The sequence below is a fragment of the Rhinichthys klamathensis genome, unplaced genomic scaffold, assembly GCF_029890125.1.
Source record: "Rhinichthys klamathensis goyatoka isolate OS25496 unplaced genomic scaffold, OSU_Roscu_1.1 h1tg000108l_1, whole genome shotgun sequence".
Classification (NCBI taxonomy): Eukaryota; Metazoa; Chordata; class Actinopteri; order Cypriniformes; family Leuciscidae; genus Rhinichthys; species Rhinichthys klamathensis.
The window spans coordinates 925,518-946,959 of record NW_026606646.1 but is presented as its reverse complement, the minus strand read 5'-3'; the positions used below and the strand labels follow the sequence as shown (position 1 = coordinate 946,959).

Sequence of the window (21,442 nt, the reverse complement as noted above, 5' to 3'; positions counted from 1 at the left end):
TGTCATTCCAAATCTGAATGACTGACTAACTTCTGTGAAATGCATAATTTTTTCCTTTTTTATGAAAGAATCTTCACACAGCTTTTTTTCCATACAACATAGTGATCACATCTGAAAAACAACACTACATAAAAGTAGTATGCTATATTCCAACAGCTTTGTGTGAGCAGCAGATCCAAATATTAGTTGTTAATCGCTGGTAAGCTTGCATTCTGCCCATTTAAATCATGACTAAAACGTAATGCACACAATTTAACAAAAAACAAAATAACACAAATTTGGTCTGTTTCTCACAAGGAGGTCTGTGATGCCTACTGAAAGCTATCTGTTAGCATTCTCAGTTATCACAATGGCAGTTGAGGACCCCTCAGAAGTACGTGACCTGCATGCTTCTGTCTGTGTTCACTTGGGTTACTTTGCTTACTCACTCAGGGCTTAAAATTAACACTCACCAAGTGCCAATGGCATTGACGAGTATATTAAGTGGTGTCAATCACCATTTGGGTTGTAACATCTTTATGAACTCTAACAATGCAACGTTGTGAGAACATGAACGTAAACTACACTCGGGACAGTTGAGTGCAAGAAGACACGGAAATGAACTCAATTCGTTACTCGCTATTCGTTACCCAGAAAGCCGAGTCTCAGACAGCGCGCAAATACTGAAATTAGCTCTGTTTCAAGTCTTCTTGCGCTTGAACAGACATTCACACAAAATTATGTACAAATAAATGGTAACACTTTACTTGAAGGTGTGTGCATAAGACTGACATGACACCTTCATAATCATGACATGACATGTCATGAATATGAATGAGGCTCCATGCATGTGTATGACAACTGTCATTAAGTTTCATTCATTTTTAATGCAAATATGACATTGTTTGAGATGTTTTGGTAATGACACCTTGACATAAACCAATACATCATAACCTGCAGTGTCTTGGTAATAACAACGTGACATTACTATGACAACACAACCTGTCATAAATATGTCATAAACATGACATAGCAGATTAATTATCAAACTTATGACAGCCAATGTCAAAACCAACCACATGACAGTTTAATGTAATGTTAACCCATAAAGCTAAGTGGTTTCTTAAGTTTGATAATTAATCTGCTAATGATAATTAATCTGCTACTAATCTGCGAATGACACTTAACAACAGTTGTCATAAACATGCATAAAACCTCCTTCATATTCATGACATGTGTCGTGTCATGATTATGAAGGTGTCATCATGTCAGTCTTATGCACACCCCTTCAAGTAAAGTGTTACCAAATAAATAATTAGAAATTGCCGTCTCAATTTTTTTTTTATGTTAAAGCTGCAGTCCGTAGTTTTTCCAAACATCTCTGTTCGAAATCTGCAATTGCAGTTATTCGCGGAATTATCAACTTTACGTGGGTTGTGCCTCGGCACCGCACAGCGCGGATGAATCCAATGTTGTCTCCAGTTGTCACTGGTGATTGTCGTTTGAACCTTTCTGAATCCGCCATCAAATTAATTAGTTTAATTATATCAAGTACTGTGAGAAAAGGCTATAAATCTCCACCTCCAACATCCTCACACGCAATATAGCCTACTAGCCGAGACACCTTCTTTATGTGTACAGATCATGTGATGCAAAGACATGCTCGAATTTCCCGCGGAAATCCACCAGTACCACTGGAATTAAAAACATTTTTACAAGCTTACCGTTTTGAATCGAGCTAAGGCAAGCAGATAGTTTTGAACACTGGCTGGTTATGTACTTGCTCAATTTATTTTGGATAATTTTTAACCCAAAAAAGTTACGGAATGCAGATTAATCTGTTTAATTTATACAGTGAGAGACTAAACAGTGTTATTTTACATTTGATTACTTTATTCAATGTCTCTACCTGAAAACTATTGTTACTTGTCTTTTCATGTTTTAATGTTTTTAATTTATATTAGTTAGGGAAATAATTTTAGCTGTGGTATTGAAATTGGAATAGAGAATTGTGACTTTTTCACTGGTCACTAAAATTTTGGTATCATAACTGGCTGTTTTTGTAAAATATTCATGGCCGGTATATTTTGTCAAGTCACTGGCCATTGGCAGGTTTGGCAAAAAGTTAGTTTTAGGCCCTTGAGCTGCAGGGAAATTGCGTAGGAAACACTGATTGGCTAATGGCACCACAAGAACAAAACTCTTCTACTTGTTGTGACTATCCTGAACTGTCAAAGGGAGACTGGAAAACTGGAAAAACAATTAAACATTTACGTGGTTAGAAAATGTTTACTTTGTCATGGCTACTACTTGGTGCCTGGCAATTAAACCTTTTCAACCTTGCAAGTGCAACCACTTGGTTCCTCACACAAAGCTGTCATATGATGCGCCTTGAAAAATATGGTACTGATCTCTGTCATCATAGTTTGGATTAGTAAACTGCCATGTTGCTAATTTTCTGTGTAGCCCGAAGAGCAGCTTCCATGTTATCTGACATACACCACTCCTGGGGTAGAAAGAGTGGTGAAAGAGAGCAGCCACCATAACTCACACATACAGCAAGACACTAAAGGACCCAGGTAATGTTTGAACACCCACACAAACACTTTCCACTGGCTTAAGGTAGGGGTTCACGTCTTTTTTTGAATTACCATAATAATGAATTTCTGACTAGTAAAGCTGTTCACATCCTCATGAATTCAAGGAAACTTCAAATCGTATGAAAGCTTATACCTCTACCACTCTCCTATTATTGTAACATATAAAAAGCAAAATGGCAGTTGCCTTGGCATTCAAAGGTAGCTAGGTACATTACCACACACATAATAGTTTATATACCATTTTAGCTCAGCCAGTGTTGCCTGTAGGGATGTCCCGATCAGGTTTTTTTGCCTCCGAGTCATTTGATTTTGAGTATCTGCCGATACCGAGTCCCGATCCGATACTTATATAATACATAAAAAAAGAATAAAGAAGAGAGAAAAAACAGATCCAGGATGTTCCTTATTTTTTATTTAATTCACCTTATTTTAACATTCAACAACTCTGTTAACAAACAGAGCACTTCTGTGAGGTAGCTTGAACAATCAAGTAATAAATAACATAAAATCTTCACTTTTGGACTTTAGTGCAACAGTAAATATAGAAAAAGTCTAATATAAAAACAAATAGCACCTCAACTTAAAATACCCTGCAGGCATGTAAACAAAAAATAAAAATGTTTTAAAAGTGTATAAAAAAATGAGAATATATATATATATACATTAGGGGTGTAACAGTTCACAAAATTTGCAGTTCGATACGATACAGCAAAAAGAAAGAAATGCCAGAGAAATTTCCTATTTATTAAAAGAAAAACTATTTTTAAATAATTTTGAGTTTTCCTACATCTTGAAACTTTCAGGTTTATTTTGAAGGATGAACAAATAATGTTTTGGTAATCACATTAAAAATAACATTTAAATGTATATTTATATAATATTTGAGTTTTGAAGTGCAACATTAAATCCATGTTCATTCACGGCACAATGTTTCTCCTGGTTCCCACGTCAGCGCTGTTTGATCTAATAGAGATCTACGGTCAATAACGGAGAAATTTGAATGCTTCTCACTAGATCTCGCAGCAATGTTATTACTTCAGTGGCGAATTCAAATGTTTTCTTCACTGGATCTTTTAGCACAGTGTCGCTTGATCTCGCGCTGCACAGATGTTGCTGGTCCGAACTGATAAATGGTCCGTTAAGCACAAGATAATGAGTAGCGCAGTTTCATTCCGCTTTCATTACGTTTGCCATTTGATGTTGCGCTACGTTGTGGTGATCGCACCAGCGTGGATTTTGTCTGCAGGAAAAATGGTCCTAGGAATCGTTCGGTTTGTATGCGTACCGAACCGGAAGCCTCGTACCGGAACGGTTCAATAATTACGAATACATGTACCGTTACACCCCTAATTTACATATATCCGAGTCCTGATCGGGAGGTAACGTCCGATTCCGATCGAGTCTGAAACCACGTGATCGGGGCCGATTTCCCATCGCGTGATCGGATCGGGACATCCCTAGTTGCCTGGTGCACTTTCTTAGTTCTGTTTTGTCATTAGAAGAGCATTTATGGTGAATTAATATACTGATTAAGTATTTGTATTATACAAATTTTAATAAGATGAGAATGGGGCATTATTCCGAGTAAATGCTTGCATCAAATGTTGAATCTGACAGCATTTCTCACAGGTACTGCCCCTCCATTGAGTCGAAGGTGCTTCGGTTTCCAGGGCGACAGCACCAGGTATGGCTGGAACCGGAGGGTCTGACCTCTGACCTCATGTACCCTCAGGGTCTGTCTATGACGATGCCCCCTGAGAAGCAGCTCTGCCTCATCAGAGAGATTCCTGGGCTGCAACGTGCAAAAATTTGCACTCCAGGTACATTTATAATCAAGCCAAATCAAATTTATTTGTACAATACTTTTCACAATACACATTGTTTCAGAGCAGGGTTTTTTTCCCAGAAAATTATGATGTTGATGATTATTATCTTCATGCTGTATAGTCAGATTTAGCAAATTTGAGTGGGGCAATAATACAGTTTACATTTTGTGACGATAAAAGCAATAAAGCCATTTGTGACGATAAAAGCAATAAAGCCATTGAGATTGCTATGTACAGGGTTTAAAATTAGATAAATTAGAAATTATCTATTGGCCCTGCTACAGAGACATCATAAGAATACTGACGCTAAGGGCATGGGAATTTTAGCAAGTTATATGCTGGGATATAATTTTGTCATCATGACATGATATTTTGGGGCATGATTTTCATTATTATTATCTGACTCCTTGGAGTGAGAACGAGTTGGCTTTTTTGAATGGAAGTCAATGGAGATGAGGCTTTAATACGCTGACTTTTGTAAACCCTGGCTATATTATATATCGCCTTACATAAATACATACACATACTTACATACACTTCTATATCCAACTTTATATAAAGAGCTGGGCGATAAGTAACAGTTACAATCTGTGATGAAAAAGAAGTCAAAGATTTACTATATACATATAGTATATATTCTGTCCTAGATGCGTGTTCTACGCAACACTGACAGATATCTAACAGAAAACAGTAAAACCCTCAACTTTACACCAGTGAAATAAGTACTAGTATCTAATGAATAAGTACTAGTATCTATTTAATAGGTACTAGTATCTAATGAATATGAACTAGTATCTAATAATAAGTACTAGTAACTAATGAATAAGTACTAGTATCTTTAAAAAGGTACTAGTATCTAAAGAATAAGCACTAGTAGCTAATGAATAAGTACTAGTATCTATTTAATAGGTACTAGTATCTAATGAATATGAACTAGTATCTAATAATAAGTACTAGTAACTAATGAATAAGTACTAGTGTCTTTAAAAAGGTACTAGTATCTAAAGAATAAGCACTAGTAGCTAATGAATAAGTACTAGTATCTATTTAATAGGTACTAGTATCTAATGAATATGAACTAGTATCTAATAATAAGTACTAGTAACTAATGAATAAGTACTAGTATCTTTAAAAAGGTACTAGTATCTAAAGAATAAGCACTAGTAGCTAATGAATAAGTACTAGTAATTAATGGAATAGATACTAGCATCTAAAAAATAAGTACTAGTAGCATGAAAATAGATACTAGTCGGTTTAAATGATTTAATGTTAAAACGGCTTGCCATAGACACTGGTGTAAAGTTGAGGGTTTTACTGTTATGTTCTGCTCTCTTTTTTGTAAAACTGAAACATACAAATATTACAGATATCTTGTTACAAAATGTCCTCAAAATAAATACAAATGAATTTCCATTGTTTACAAATATTCTCTGAGTACATAAACCAAAGGGCTACACTCGGCTCTACTTAGTGTTATTGTTGTTAACGAATTGCCATCGCTGTAAAATAGTTTGGTTTTAAACTTAAAGGGGTCATATAATGCCATTTTTGTACAATCTAATATCATTCTTTAGAGTCTAAATTAAAAGTTTGTAATATACTTTAATTAAAAATTCTCATTAGTAGGCCTATTGTAAGAAAACACTTATTTTACCTGGTCAAAAACAGCTCTGTTTTCAGCACGCCGTTTCAGTGCATATGACTTTAAATGATAATGAGCTTTGCTCACCCCGCCTCTCTGTTCTGTGCTACACCGTTTGTAACTCAATAACACAATAACCATAACGCGTTGTTCAGTATAAACGTGGGATTATGAATTATATTGAGAACGTCATACATAGAAAACATGCCGTAATGTACCCTGAGTGTAAACCTTAGACGCATTCATTGTGAAGCATGCAGCTAGCGATTTGCAAAGATTAATATATTAATATAAAGTTTAATAAAACGTTACACTCACTTCCGTTCTTCTGGAGATTCAGCAGGAACACGAATATCTGGTACCGATCCTTTTTTCATGAGCAGCTTCTTAGCAAATCCAGCTTTATACTGATCCTCGTTTATAAAGCAGTTTGGTGTGTGAAATGATTCGCGCAAACATGAGAGCATTGACGTTGCTCGTGGGGAATATTCCCTTCGAAAACAAACACAGCCACTGCGTCTTCAGCGGTTCAGATTTAGGAACATTAAAATGACTGCTGTGTTCGTTATTACACCCAAGAACAGAACACCACAATCGCTTAGACGCCATTCTGCTCATAGACAGTGCTCCAGCATATCAACAATGACCGCGCCGGTCCGCGCCGCGTAGACTATGATTGACAGCTCCCTCATGAGCGAGTGCGGGTCTGTGATGAAACGCTCCTGTCAATCAACAATCGTGGGAGGGGCGTGCGAGCTTGTGACGTCACAGGCTCGAACGGCTCGATTTGAGGCAGGGGAAAACATATAAGGAGATTAAAACAAAACCACTGGATTAAAACAAAACCACTGGACACCATCATATAATGATGGATTTTTATCATTATATGATGGTTGTGTACAGACACTGCCAACACACATTTCAGTACAATCAACTTGTAAAAGTGCATGTACCATTATATGACCCCTTTAAACTTATGAACATATATGTATGGGCATACATTCATGCAAAAACTGAAAAAAGGTAACGAACTTACAGGCAAAGCCTTTCTGAGGCAAAAAAACGTAAAGGAAACAGAGAATGGGTTGGTTTAGGGATCAGTGTTTGGTGTAAGCAATCAGTAGTTATTGACATGACCAATGAAATCTTTAGAATTAGCTGCAGGGCGGGATTTCCGCTGAATGGTTTGGGGGAAAAAATTAAGCGCTTGGAAAGAATCTATGGTTGATTCCCAATTCTTATTTGTGCATCCTCGTTTCCTTTCCTTGTGTCTTTGCTCCACCCCCTGTAGGATGTGAGGGAAGGCTACAAGGAAAGAAAATGAGGATGGAGGAATCGAAGGAAAGCTTATTTGTATATTGGAATATTCTTGATCACTCGAGCGACACTTCACTGCGTAATCAGCTGCACTCTAGATCTGCTTATGTTGTTAAAGTTTGGTTATTTAAGAATGTAATAAATAAAGATGAAGCAAGAAGATGCCCTGTTTATTTGGTGTATGAATGAGTGAGTGAATGGGTGAATGTGAGGCAAAATGTAAAGCGCTTTGGTGGCCATTGGGTCTGTGAAAGCGCTATATAAATGCAGTCCATTTACCATTTTACCATTTACCATTTGTGTGATATATGATTTATTTCAACTGTAAAGGTAAAGCATAAATTAAAATTATTGTGACAGATGTGAAGGGGGAGGAGAATTAATACATGCGTCAGGTTTCTCGACAAGAAAAACTTCTGCATAGGAAGATGCGGTGCATCCTTGCTCATAGCTCTTCAGGAAGCTTCTTCACTCCTCGTTCCTCGCCTCCTCGTGGTGCAATTAGAGAATTGAGATGTCCTTCAAGATGGCTGAGCTCGATCGGTTTCCGGGTCATAGGATGGAGGAATGAAGAGCGAGGAAACGAGGAGGAATTATTGCCTTGTCCAAATACCCACACTTGCGGTCTTTGCACTTGACCACTTGTCTACTTTCATGACGTATTTCCTATATTTGGCCCAAGTGTTCAAGTAGGCGTAAAGACTGCAAGTGTGTGAAGAACTTTTGATTACTCGATGGGACACTTATTATATAGTCTTGCAAAAAATGCAAGTGTTTAGATGGTGCTAAGAAGTGACAAATGATTGCATGCCATTACAGTATATATAGTTTTACATGATGCATTGTCTGTATGCGGATATAATATATCCAACATTATTTATAGAGCTGTGCGATAATATGGTTTACATTTTGAGACGATATAAACAATCCAACAGCCAGGATTTGCTCTCTCTCTCTCTCTCTCTCTCTCTCTCTCTATATATATATATATATATATATATATATATACACTCACCTAAAGGATTATTAGGAACACCTGTTCAATTTCTCATTAATGTAATTATCTAATCAAGCAATCACATGGCAGTTGCTTCAATGCATTTAGGGGTGTGGTCCTGGTCAAGACAATCTCCTGAACTCCAAACTGAATGTCAGAATGGGAAAGAAAGGTGATTTAAGCAATTTTGAGCGTGGCATGGTTGTTGGTGCCAATCTGCTTTTCACAATCTGCTCAGTTACTGGGATTTTCACGCACAACCATTTCTAGGGTTTACAAAGAATGGTGTGAAAAGGGAAAAACATCCAGTATGCGGCAGTCCTGTGGGCGAAAATGCCTTGTTGATTCTAGAGGTCAGAGGAGAATGGGCCGACTGATTCAAGCTGATAGAAGAGCAACTTTGACTGAAATAACCTCTCGTTACAACCGAGGTATGCAGCAAAGCATTTGTGAAGCCACAACACGCACAACCTTGTGGCGGATGGGCTACAACAGCAGAAGACCCCACCGGGTACCCCTCATCTCCACTACAAATAGGAAAAAGAGGCTACAATTTGCAAGAGCTCACCAAAATTGGACAGTTGAAGACTGGAAAAATGTTGCCTGGTCTGATGAGTCTCGATTTCTGTTGAGACATTCAGATGGTAGAGTCAGAATTTGGCGTAAACAGAATGAGAACATGGATCCATCATGCCTTGTTACCACTGTGCAGGCTGGTGGTGGTGGTGTAATGGTGTGGGGGATGTTTTCTTGGCACACTTTAGGCCCCTTATTGCCAATTGGGCATCATTGAAATGCCACTGCCTACCTGAGCATTGTTTCTGACCATGTCCATCCCTTTATGGCCACCATGTACCCATCCTCTGATGGCTACTTCCAGCAGGATAATGCACCATATCACAAAGCTCGAATCATTTCATATTGGTTACTTGAACATGACAATGAGTTCACTGTACTAAAATGGCCCCCACAGTCACCAGATCTCAACCCAATAGAGCATCTTTGGGATGTGGTGGAACGGGAGCTTCGTGCCCTGGATGTGCATCCCACAAATCATCATCAACTGCAAGCTGCTATCCTATCAATATGGGCCAACATTTCTAAAGAATGCTTTCAGCACCTTGTTGAATCAATGCCACGTAGAATAAAGCAGCACTAAGTAGGAATTCCGTTTTTGTTAAACAGCGACCCCTAGAGTCGCTGTGGAGTACTTGTACTGTCGTGAATAGCACTCACGCAGAGATGGCTCGGACTCACGTCCGGGTCCCCTCCCCCTGTACACCGGTACCTGTTCAGTAGGATGGACGCTGTAACGAGTGGAAATAAGGTATGGCCCCTTTAAGAGCTGCGCGTGCCCTACTACATGTATATGGCGCCGGGTTATTTCTGTTTGATGCTCATTTTATCAGAATTTTATCAGATCTGTTTTTTGCCGTAAAGCAATTCGTTACCTCGCGAGACCTGATATCACACGATACTTCCTAACACTGAGGCCGGCGACCCGCCGGCCCAAAGTTGCAAGGGTGGTTTTGCGGCTCACAGGCACCAGGGGGGTGCGAGACGACCACCATTCAACACGAAATCAGTAATATAAACATTACAATGACTCCAAAGCTGTTCGGTTAAGGTAAAAAAAAGTTACTTAGTTCACCTTTAAGGCAGTTCTGAAGGCGAAAGGGGGTCAAACACAGTATTAGTATGGTGTTCCTAATAATCCTTTAGGTGAGTGTATGTATATATATATATATATATATATATATATATATATACAGTATGCTCACGAAAAGCAATACTATATGTATGCAGGTAAAGTAGTAGTTACTATATATCCAACTTTTAATATTGCTGGGAGATAATACCGTGTAGTTTACATTTTTTGATGATATAACAATCAAGCAGTTGAGATTTGCTACATTGTACATACCGCTTAACATGAGTGTTCTGGATGTATCTGGGTAAGGTTGGATATACTTATTGTAGATGTATAATTTGTTATTGACTGTTAATTCGTTAATTATTCAGGTTATTAATTTGGAACATTGTAGAGACGAAGACCTTGGATCATGTTACGTTGGACTGTCATGTTGCCAGACTTGAATATCTCCACTGGGCCGCTTTGCAGATTATTCTGTCAAAGAACTGCCCACTAAGACCGTAAACAATGGGGCATTTAGGGGCGGGTAAATATTAAATGGGTAATGCTCAGTGTTGTTCTGCAATGGACTATACAGAAAACTCATAAGTTGTCTTAATGTTTTGCTCCAGGTTATGGAGTGCAGTATGACTTTGTCTGTCCAACACAACTCTTCCCGTGGCTGCAGGTAAAGAGCACTCAGGGTCTCTTCCTGGCTGGACAGATAAATGGAACCACAGGCTATGAGGAGGCAGCTGCACAGGTAGGGATATCGTGATAACCGCAATATTGTAATACCGTGATACTGACAAGCCAACTGCAGAGGAATGCAAGCAACCGCCGCAATCGCGAATCCTCGATTCACATTTAAATTTTTTTCATAAGGCTATACCCTTCTTGTTTTAAATTTCATGCATTCGTATTAAATGTTAAATAAGTATGATAACAAGAGTGAAGAATGTATTTTTTTCCTGCCAACTGGCCCTTTTTTACTTAAGACTCTGTGTTCCATTGTGATTTATACAAATTTGCACTAATCAAGCCTAAACGGATACCGAGTGAGAGAGAGATCGACTGAGCGCGTGCGATTACCTGCGCCTGTCCTACTTAGGGTCAAGTCTTTTTTTATTTTTTTTTTATTTTTTTTTTTATTAGATAAGACTTATGGATATAAGTCTTATATCCATTCCCCATGAATGGAGTCAGGGCTGGTAAATGCATTGAATCTCGATGAAGTAAAGCATCAGCTTCAGCGTTACCCAGGCGACACATTGCTGGTCGATTGAGCCATCTAAAGTGGCGCTCAAAATGAAACCTTGTTGAATCAGTGTTTATGATCGTATTAGTTGAATGAACCGTTTAATGACTCACTCAAATACAGTCCCTTGCCCCCACCTAGTGGCGTAATAATGTAAACTGCACTGACTGACGGGACATCCTGTCTAGAACGCTCAGAGACAATTACTGGTAAAATATCAGCAGTCTTAGAAAGCCTTGTTCAGTCAGATTCGAAGATCAGAACTAACTGTTAATTAGGGTTGGGTATCGGTTGGGTTTTATCCGATACCAGTACCTACTCGGTATTTTTTAAACGGTTCCGGTGCTTAAACGGTTCTTGAAACGGTACTTAAGAAAACGAAACCGCATACACTTTATCAAAAAATAATACCCTTTTATTTACAGGGCCAAACTGGACACAATATTAACTTTAATCTTTAAACAATATAAATACAAGTAACATATGGTAATAATAAAACCAATATAAAATAAAAAACTTTACATTACATTTTACACATTTACATAATATCAAATAAAACAATATTGTATCAAACAATGTAATAATACTGGAGATTAGTAGAGATCACTAGCAGGCAGAGCTGCCAACTCTCACGCATTGACCGTGAGACTCACGCAATTGATCCTTTTCACACGCTCTCACGCCACACATCCATTTTCTCACGCAGAGAAAAATCGCGGACAAAGAGGACACCGACAGACAAGACAGAGAAGGTTACTTTTGATATGGAACAAATCCACAGCTGTCAGATTCTGTCAATATTTTTACGAGATTCACACAATAAATAACGTTTTGGCTCTTTGAAATGTGACAGATCGCTGTAGCGCGTCAGTTCAAACGGCACGTGATACAGCAGCCTACAAATCCACTGCTTCTTAGCTACGCAGCGTTGAGTGAACCTATGAAAGAGAACATCTCTGGTTACTGGTGTAATATGTTCTCTCAATAGGGAACGAGACGCTGCCAAGCTCCTCGCGCTGCCGACCAGCTTCCTTTTTCGGAAGAGAAATCCATAGACAGTATAAGAAGTGGACAGAGCCATCTCATTGGAACTCAGTTGAGACAGTTGAAGCCCATTTTTAGCGATTTTTGAGCACTTCCGTTCCTGACGCGCAGACTCAAACCGACTCAAACTAAGCTTGATGACGTGAGCAACCTGTCTGACAGACGTTAATCTTCTAGTAGCTGTGCGTGAAAATTGCCAACGTTAATCTTGCAGAGACGGGGAACTTGAGCAAAGAGGTCTTTGGCGTGAGTGAGCAGGAGTAAGTATTCCGTTGCTTTTATGGACTCATTATCTATGGGCTTCTCCCTTGACGGGACGTCCCCCCGATTGCCTGCGAGCTTCTCCTCCTGTCTGTACGGTAATTTCTGTACAGCGCGACAGAGAGTCGAGTGGTAATGACGCAATCGTTAGCCTATTTTTACTAAATCTGTTTCTACGGGGCGATAATGTAACATACAAGGTAATGGAGCCCTTTATACATTGTCGTGTTTCTTTAGAAATAAATGGACAAATGGAGTCTTTAAACGCCTCAGATGTAAAGTTATTCGCTGTCAAAGTGACGCCAAAATGAATGGGAGTCAATGGAAATGCTAACGCAAGTGAAGTTCCCTCATCGAGTCGGTCTCTCGACATTACGTATGGGGAAATCCATTTTCCTCGAATCATGAAGTCTGATAGAATAACTCTTTTGCTTGCAAATAGCCAATGGCGGTCCCGCCATCACCGGATTGGCTGACACTGCTCAATATGGGTGACGGCGGGCGCCAAAAACCTCAGAATCTTTTTTCTTCACTCGAGTCTGTTTTCACCGTTGATGTACGCATTCAGAGCGGAGTATATTAAAGGAACACTCCGACTTTTTGAAACTTTAGCCTATTCACCTTATCCCCCAGAGTTAGATAAGTCCATACATACCTTTTTCATCTCCGTGCGTGCTGTAACTCTATCTGACGCACCCAGCGCTAGCCTAGCTTAGCACAAAGACTGGATGTAAATGGTTGCAGCTAGCATACTAATCCAAATAAGTGACAAAATAGCGCAAACATTTTCCTATTTACATGTTGTGATTTGTATAGTCACAGAGTGTACAAAAAACAAAGTCACATGAGACACAGACATATTTTAACCGTATAAATACTGGGAACTATATTCTCTGAAGGCGAAGCACTGCTACTTGGGCGGAGTGATAACCGCAGCACCTGAGACGCGCTCTCTGCTCCTCACCACGGCGCGTCTCAGGTGCTGCGGTTATCACTCCGCCCAAGTAGCAGTGCTTCGCCTTCAGAGAATATAGTCGCCTTCAGAGAATATAGTTCCCAGTATTTATACGGTTAAAATATGTCTGTGTCTCATGTGACTTTGTTTTTTGTACACTCTGTGACTATACAAATCACAACATGTAAATAGAAAAATGTTTGCGTTATTTTGTCACTTATTTGGATTAGTATGCTAGCTGCAACCATTTACATCCAGTCTTTGTGCTAAGCTAGGCTAGCGGTGGGTGCGTCAAACAGACTTATAGCACGCACGGAGATGAAAAAGGTATGTATGGACTTTTCTAACTCTGGGGGATAAGGTGAATAGGCTAAAGTCCCAAAAAGTCGGAGTGTTCCTTTAAGGAGTTTTAATTCCCCTCTCGCGTTCCGGTGGATTATATTATGTCTCTTTGTCGCCCGTGTGGTGGACCCATTGAATCCCCGGACGCACACAACTTGTGTGCTGTGCCTGGGTCGGGACCACGCAGAGGCGGCACTCGAGGGATCGGGATGTCCCGCCTGTGAGGAGCTTCCCATCAGATCCTTCGTGCAAGGCTGGCCGTTACACGTAGCGACGACCTTGTGTCTCCTGCCTCTCCCCAGTCTGCCACCTTCGAGCCGCGGACCGGGAGACGGCAGAGATCTCCATTCGCGGGTTCTGTTGAGGCGCTGACGTCGGCCCAAGGTCCACGCCATCCTCACGTGGCAGAGCCCGTGAGTTACTCTTGAGGCCATTTACCGCCCTCTTGAGGAAGCACGGGAATTATCTCGTTCGGTTACGACGATGATGACGCCAATGGTCCGAGTCTCCGTCTGAAGGCGCCCTCGCCTCTTTGGATGCGGAGCTTATGGCCATTCTCACTGAGGCGGTGGCAGATATGGTGCTGGAGTGGACAGCGCCCAAGGAGCTGCCGTCGGAAAGGTGGCCTCGGCGCGGGCCGTAAAGCTGAAGCGAGAGGCAGTTCAGGAAGTCGCTAAAAAAAAAAAAAAAAAAAAAAAACAGCGCTCCTGATGTGCGTGTCAGGGAGGAAAGAGCACGGGACGTGTTCGTCGGACCGGTGCGAAGAGGGCGTGTTCCCGCCCAGAGTTCGACGAGAATGTGTTGTTTCTGAAACCGCTGTGTTCTGTTTCAATAACAAGGTACATTACATGTCTCAGCAAAAGAGCTTCTCTCCCCAACATTATTACCCGCCTCATAGACAGGAGACGCATCGCAGAGCGGAAGCTCGGGGAAACCCGAGGAGATGGCTATCTATGTCCCCGTGCATGATGCCGCGGACGAGCTATACCATTTCATATAGCAGTCAATGCTTTCCCGGTGGCTGGCGCCCAGCCCCCGCCGCAGCATTCATTGCCCTGTATGGCGATTCTGATTACTACACAGTGTGTATTCACAGTTGTTGCGCGATGCAACTGATGCTGTGTTACGTACACACCACACTGTTATGTGTAAGGATTTATGCCATTATATATTGCCCTGTGTCCTTCAGTGCAATGGCTATTCTGATTACTGCAAGTATGTGTTCACAGTTGGTGCGCGATGCAACTGACGCTGTGTTACGTACACACCACACTGTTATGTGTAAGGATTTATGCCATTATATATTGCCCTGTGTCCTTCAGTGCAATGGCTATGCTGATTACTACAAGTACGTGTTCACAGTTGTTGCGCGATGCAACTAACGCTGTGTTACGTACACACCACACTGTTATGTGTAAGGATTTATGCCATTATATATTGCCCTGTGTCCTTCAGTGCAATGGCTATGCTGATTACTGCAAGTACGTGTTCACAGTTGTTGTGCGATGCAACTGACGCTGTGTTACGTACTCACTACACACTGTTATGTGTAAGGATTTATGCCATTATATATTGCCCTGTGTCCTTCAGTGCAATGGCTATTCTGATTACTGCAAGTACGTGTTCACAGTTGTTGTGCGATGCAACTGACGCTGTGTTACGTACTCACTACACACTGTTATGTGTAAGGATTTATGCCATTATATATTGCCCTGTGTCCTTCAGTGCAATGGCTATTCTGATTACTGCAAGTACGTGTTCACAGTTGTTGCGCGATGTAACTGACGCTGCGTTACGTACTCACTACACACTGTTGTGTGTAATGATTTATGCCATATACTGCCCTGTGTCCTTCAGTGCAATGGCTATTCTGGTTACTACGCAGTACGTATTCACAGTTGTTGTGCGATGCAACTGACGCTGTGTTACGTACTCACTACACACTGTTGTGTGTAATGATTTATGCCATATATTGCCCTGTGTCCTTCAGTGCAATGGCTATTCTGGTTACTACGCAGTACGTATTCACAGTTGTTGCGCGATGCAACTGACACTGTGTTTATGTACACACTGCACACTATATGAATTTGCCGTTGTATATTGCCCTGTATCCTTTAGTGCAATGGCTATTCTGGTTACTACGCAGTACGTATTCACAGTTGTTGCGCGATGCAACTGACACTGTGCTTATGTACACACTGCACACTATATGAATTTGCCGTTGTATATTGCCCTGTATCCTTCAGTGGAATGGCTATTCTGATTACTACGCAGTACGTATTCACAGTTGTCGTGCGATGCAACTGACGCTGTACACACTGCACACTGATATGTGTAATGATTTATGCCTTATATATTGCCCTGTGTCATTCAGTGCAAATGGCTATTCTGATTACTACGTATTCACAATTCGTGCGCGATGCATCTGACGCTGTGTTTGTGCACACCGCACTCTGTTATGTGTAATGTTTTATGCCATTATATATTGCCCTGTGTCATTCAGTGCAAATGGCTATCCTGATTACTACGCAGTGCGTATTCATAGTTGTCGTGCGATGCAACTAACGCTGTGTTTGTGCACACTACACACTGATATGTGTTATGATCTATGCCGTCATATTTTGCCCTATCCTTCAGTGCAAATGGCTATTCTGATCACTACGTATTCACAATTGTTGTACGATGCAACTGACGCTGTGTACACACAACGCACTGATATGTGTAACTATTACGCCGCTATATATTGCCCTGTACCCTTCAGTGCAACTGGCTACTCTTTTACTGTGTAGTCACAGTTGTTGCGCGATGCCACAGACGCTGTGTTATGTACATTGATATGTGTCTATGATTTATGCCGTTATATGTTGCCCTGTATCCTCAGTGCAGCCGGCTATTCCGATTAACTACGTATTTACAGTCGATGTCGCTATGCCTCTGACGCTGTGTTTTTTGTACACAAAAATGTAACTATGCTTGTGCATAGTCTCAGTCGTCGCTACGGCGACTTGCATTGCATCTGTGTAGATATTGAAGCGTTATGCTGCCCTTCAATGTAATGGACCATTGTGTACGCATATTCATGCAGTTTCGGTCGCTTCAGCAACTTGAGCTGCATTATACACACAGATGTTTAAAATGTGCACACTGATGTGTTATGCTGTTATGTTGCCCTCTATCATTCAGTGCAACAACCAGCTATCCTATCTAACTGCATATTCAGTTTGTCGCTACAGCGACTACACTGCACTAATGTACGTATAAGGACGCGTGTTGCTATTTTGTTGCTCTGTTTCTTTCAGTGCAAAACTAGCTATCTTAATCTACTGTGCATACTCACAGTTTCTGAATGTATGTACGTACACGGATGTGCAATTTACCATGTGTTATGCTGTAATGCTGCCCCGTTTCCATGCAGCTAGCCATCCTGATCGAACTGTACATCTCAGTTTCTGTCTCTACGCAGTTCTGTCGCTACGGCGACTTATGCTGCGTTATGTACATGCATGGATGCGCTACAGCGACCGATGCTGTTACGTACATGTGCTATGCTGTTATGTTGCCCCGTTTCCTTCAGTACAACTGGCTATTCTGTGCTAACTCGTCTACTCACAGTTGTAGCTACGGCTATGTGTTTGTTGTTTACTGAGGTGCTATGCTATTATGGGGCTATTATCTACTGCGTATATTCATCAGAGCCCAGGTGGTTGCAATTCCAGCATTTTGCCCGGATGAGGTCAGTGTTTCAGAGTCTCAGAAGTACGCTTGTGCCCCATGCGTGCCCTGCGTGCTTATGTGAACAGAACTAGCCAGTTTCGAACTTCAGAGCAGCTCTTCGTCTGCTACGCGGGTGCTAAGAGGCGACGCGCTGTCGAAACGGAGGCTATCTCACTGGATAGTGGAGGCTGTGCACTGGCTGGCTTATGCTTCACGGGAAGCCGTTTCCCTATAGGGGTGCACGCCCACTCCACTAGGAGTTTGGCGTCATCATGGGCGTGGGCGAAAGGCATGTCTATTCAAGACATTTGTTTCGCGGCAGGTTGGTCGTCTCGTAATACCTTCGCGAGATTCTATAACTTGAATATCCCTTCATTCGCACCACATGTCTGTCAGTGCAGGGAGAGAAAGCTGAGCTGTCGTTGGACTAGGCTAGACTGCCCCGATGGCGCGCGCTCTAGCCACGGTTCGACTAGTCGTCAGACAGTGCGAGTTATTATTAGCATAGCTATCATGTTCACTATATTGTGCCCTTTGTTATGTCCGCATTCATAGCCGGCAGTATTTTCCTAAGCACCAATCACTTGCTGCAATCTCCCTCCATTCAGTTCAGCGTGCTTAGCTTGATGGGAGGGGCCTTCGTTGGTGCAGATGCCGAGTTGGCTCTGTGCCAATAGATGTTTCAACCAGGTCCGGTGTCTGTTCCTGAGAGCTGGGCGGGGTTTCTCCCACGCGGCGGGGGTTTTATTGTCCCCATACGTAATGTCGAGAGACCGACTCGATAAGGGAACGTCTCTGGTTACTCACGTAACCGTAGTTCCCTGAGAGGAGGGAACGAGACATTACGTAACCTGCCGTGTGGGAGGGACTCTCAGTCTCCTTACTATCGTTCAGCTAAGATTCTGAGGTTTTTGGCGCCCGCCGTCACCTATATTGAGCAGTGTCAGCCAATCAGGTGATGGCGGGACCGCCATTGGCTATTTGCAAGCAAAAGAGTTATTCTATCAGACTTCATGATTCGAGGAAAATGGATTTCCCCATACGTAATGTCTCGTTCCCTCCTCTTAGGGAACTACGGTTACGTGAGTAACCAGAGACGTTCTGCTACAACATGGCGGCACCCGGCCGGCTTCAACTTCCGGTCGATGGATTACCCCCTTGGAGAAATCTGAGGTGCAGATGGCGCGCGCGCCAACATAATATGACGACGTAAGTGCGTCGAGGCGGCGCCCGCGCCATTAGCCAATGGATTGGCTTGATTCTATGTGGGATTCAGACTATCGGCACACCCAGAGGGCGTTTTGACGCGTAATTTTACACGTGAAATGTAGCCAAACCTTGCGAGCAAGAGCGCGCATGCGAGACAGAAGAGACTGTGCGTGTGTGCCTAATTAAGTCAGGCACCGAAATCAGGCACCGAAATTGTCGTTCTTATTCGGTCTGGTTACTACCGTTTATGTCGGCAGGGCCGGCGCTAGCCATTTGGGTGCCCTAAGCACAAATGCTTGGTGGTGCACCACCCCCCCCCCCCCCCCCCCCCCCCCCACCCAAGGAATAACAACCATTCTGAATTTCTTAGTCTGATGAAGCACAATATAATAATTCTGTACATAATTTGTAGGGCTGGGAAAAGATTAATCGCGATTAATCGCATCCAAAATAAAAGTTTGTGTCTACATGAATGATATACACTCACCGGCCACTTTATTAGGTACCCCATGCTAGTAACGGGTTGGACCCCCTTTTGCCTTCAGAACTGCCTCAATTCTTCGTGGCATATTGACATGATGGCATCACACAGTTGCCGCAGATTTTTTGGCTGCACATCCATGATGCGAATCTCCCGTTCCACCACATCCCAAAGATGCTCTATTGGGTTGAGATCTGGTGACTGTGGAGGCCATTTTAGTACAGTGAACTCATTGTCATGTTCAAGAAACCAATTTGAAATGATTAGAGCTTTGTGACATGGTGGAAGTAGCCATCAGAGGATGGGTACATGGTGGCCATAAAGGGATGGACATGGTCAGAAACAATGCTCAGGTAGGCCGTGGCATTTAAACGATGCCCAATTGGCACTAAGGGGCCTAAAGTGTGCCAGGAAAACATCCCCCACACCATTACACCACCACCACCAGCCTGCACAGTGGTAACAAGGCATGATGGTTCCATGTTCTCATTCTGTTTACGCCAAATTCTGACTCTAACATCTGAATGTCTCAACAGAAATCGAGACTCATCAGACCAGGCAACATTTTTCCAGTCTTCAACTGTTCAATTTTGGTGAGCTCTTGCAAATTGTAGCCTCTTTTTCCTATTTGTAGTGGAGATGAGTGGTACCCGGTGGAGTCTTCTGCTGTTGTAGCCCATCCGCCTCAAGGTTGTGCGTGTTGTGGCTTCACAAATGCTTTGCTGCATACCTCGGTTGTAACGAGTGGTTATTTCAGTCACTGTTGCCCTTCTATCAGCTCGAACCAGTCTGGCCATTCTCCTCTGACCTCTGGCATCAACAAGGCATTTCCGCCCACAGAACTGCCGCTCACTGGATGTTTTTTCTTTTTCGGACCATTCTCTGTAAACCCTAGAGATGGTTGTGCGTGAAAATCCCAGTAGATTAGCAGTTTCTGAAATACTCAGACCAGCCGTTCTGTATATCACATGCATGTATATTTAAGAAAAAAATATTATTTATATATAAAATATTTATATTTATATATAATATAAATTATATATAAATCTATATACCGTATATACATGAAAATATTTCTTAAATATATACAAGCATGTGTGTGTATTTATATATATAAAATAATTATACACAGTGCACCCACATATATTATGTAAAAAAAACTTTTATTTTGGATGTGATTAATCACGATTAATCATTTGACAGCCCTAATAAATACACATTTGCATGTATTTAAGAAATATTTGTTATTTATATATAACATATTTACATTTATATATAATATAAATTATATATAAATATATACAGTATATACATGCAAATATTTCTTAAATATATACGTGCATATGTGTGTGTATTTATATATAGCCTACAAAATAATTATACACAGTACACACACATATATCATGTAGACACAAACTTTTATTTTGGATGCGATTAATCTTTTCCCAGCCCTAATAAATTGACAACTCTGTGAATATGAAAATATACAAACACTGAGATTGTGTTTTTTTTTTTTTTTTTTCTAATTGCAGTTTCACCAACAGATGTCGCCCTTGGGCCTTGGCCTATGAACCTCTTGAAAATGACCGCATTATCCGCATAAAACAACAACGAAAAAACGTATCTAAGCGGTCTTCCTTTTCTTTTCAAACAAACTAACTGCATCTTAAACAGCCCAAGTTTCAAAATTTTCCCCGGACCCCCGTTAAAATAAAAGATTCAACATGCAGGGCTAAAAAAGCCCCGGATCATTTAAGGAGACGAAAAAGGAGATTCACCTTTTTCTCGACTAATTTGGTCTAGGCCTATATTACTTTTTTATTGCTTTTGTATATTAACATGCTTTAGACATATTTTATTTGTTATTTATACTAGTAGCCTATTGTGATGATTTTTCACGACCCAGATTTTTTGGTGCCCCGCACTTGGTGCCCTACGCGCAGCGCGTGATGTGCGTGTGCGGAGCGCCGACCCTGTACGTCGGAACCGGTTCCCTATTGGCACCGAGTTTCGGTACCCAACCCTACTGTTAATACATATAACAATACCCCAACGAGCTTATTGTCAGATTTATGTTCTGTTATGTGAACCCTTATTTTGACATTCTGTTCTGTTTCCTTTAGTTCCTGTTTCCCTGCTCTGTTTAGTTTAATTTCATTGGTTACTGATTTAATCCTCGATTGT

General features: G+C 41.3%; 1 protein-coding gene across 2 annotated transcripts in view; it reads left to right on the top strand.

Moving 5' to 3' along the window:
• The window catches only part of mto1 (mitochondrial tRNA translation optimization 1), a 61,978-nt gene that overhangs the window by 26,224 nt on the left and 14,312 nt on the right, over positions 1-21,442 (top strand). Inside the window, exons 6-8 of one of the 2 annotated variants that reach the window (XM_056253649.1) lie at positions 2,446-2,558; positions 4,209-4,399; positions 10,627-10,757. In XM_056253649.1, the coding sequence (XP_056109624.1) occupies positions 2,446-2,558; positions 4,209-4,399; positions 10,627-10,757 (435 nt within the window). Of the gene's footprint in view, positions 1-2,445; positions 2,559-4,196; positions 4,400-10,626; positions 10,758-21,442 lie in introns of both variants that reach the window. The other variant, XM_056253648.1, reaches the window with a different exon arrangement.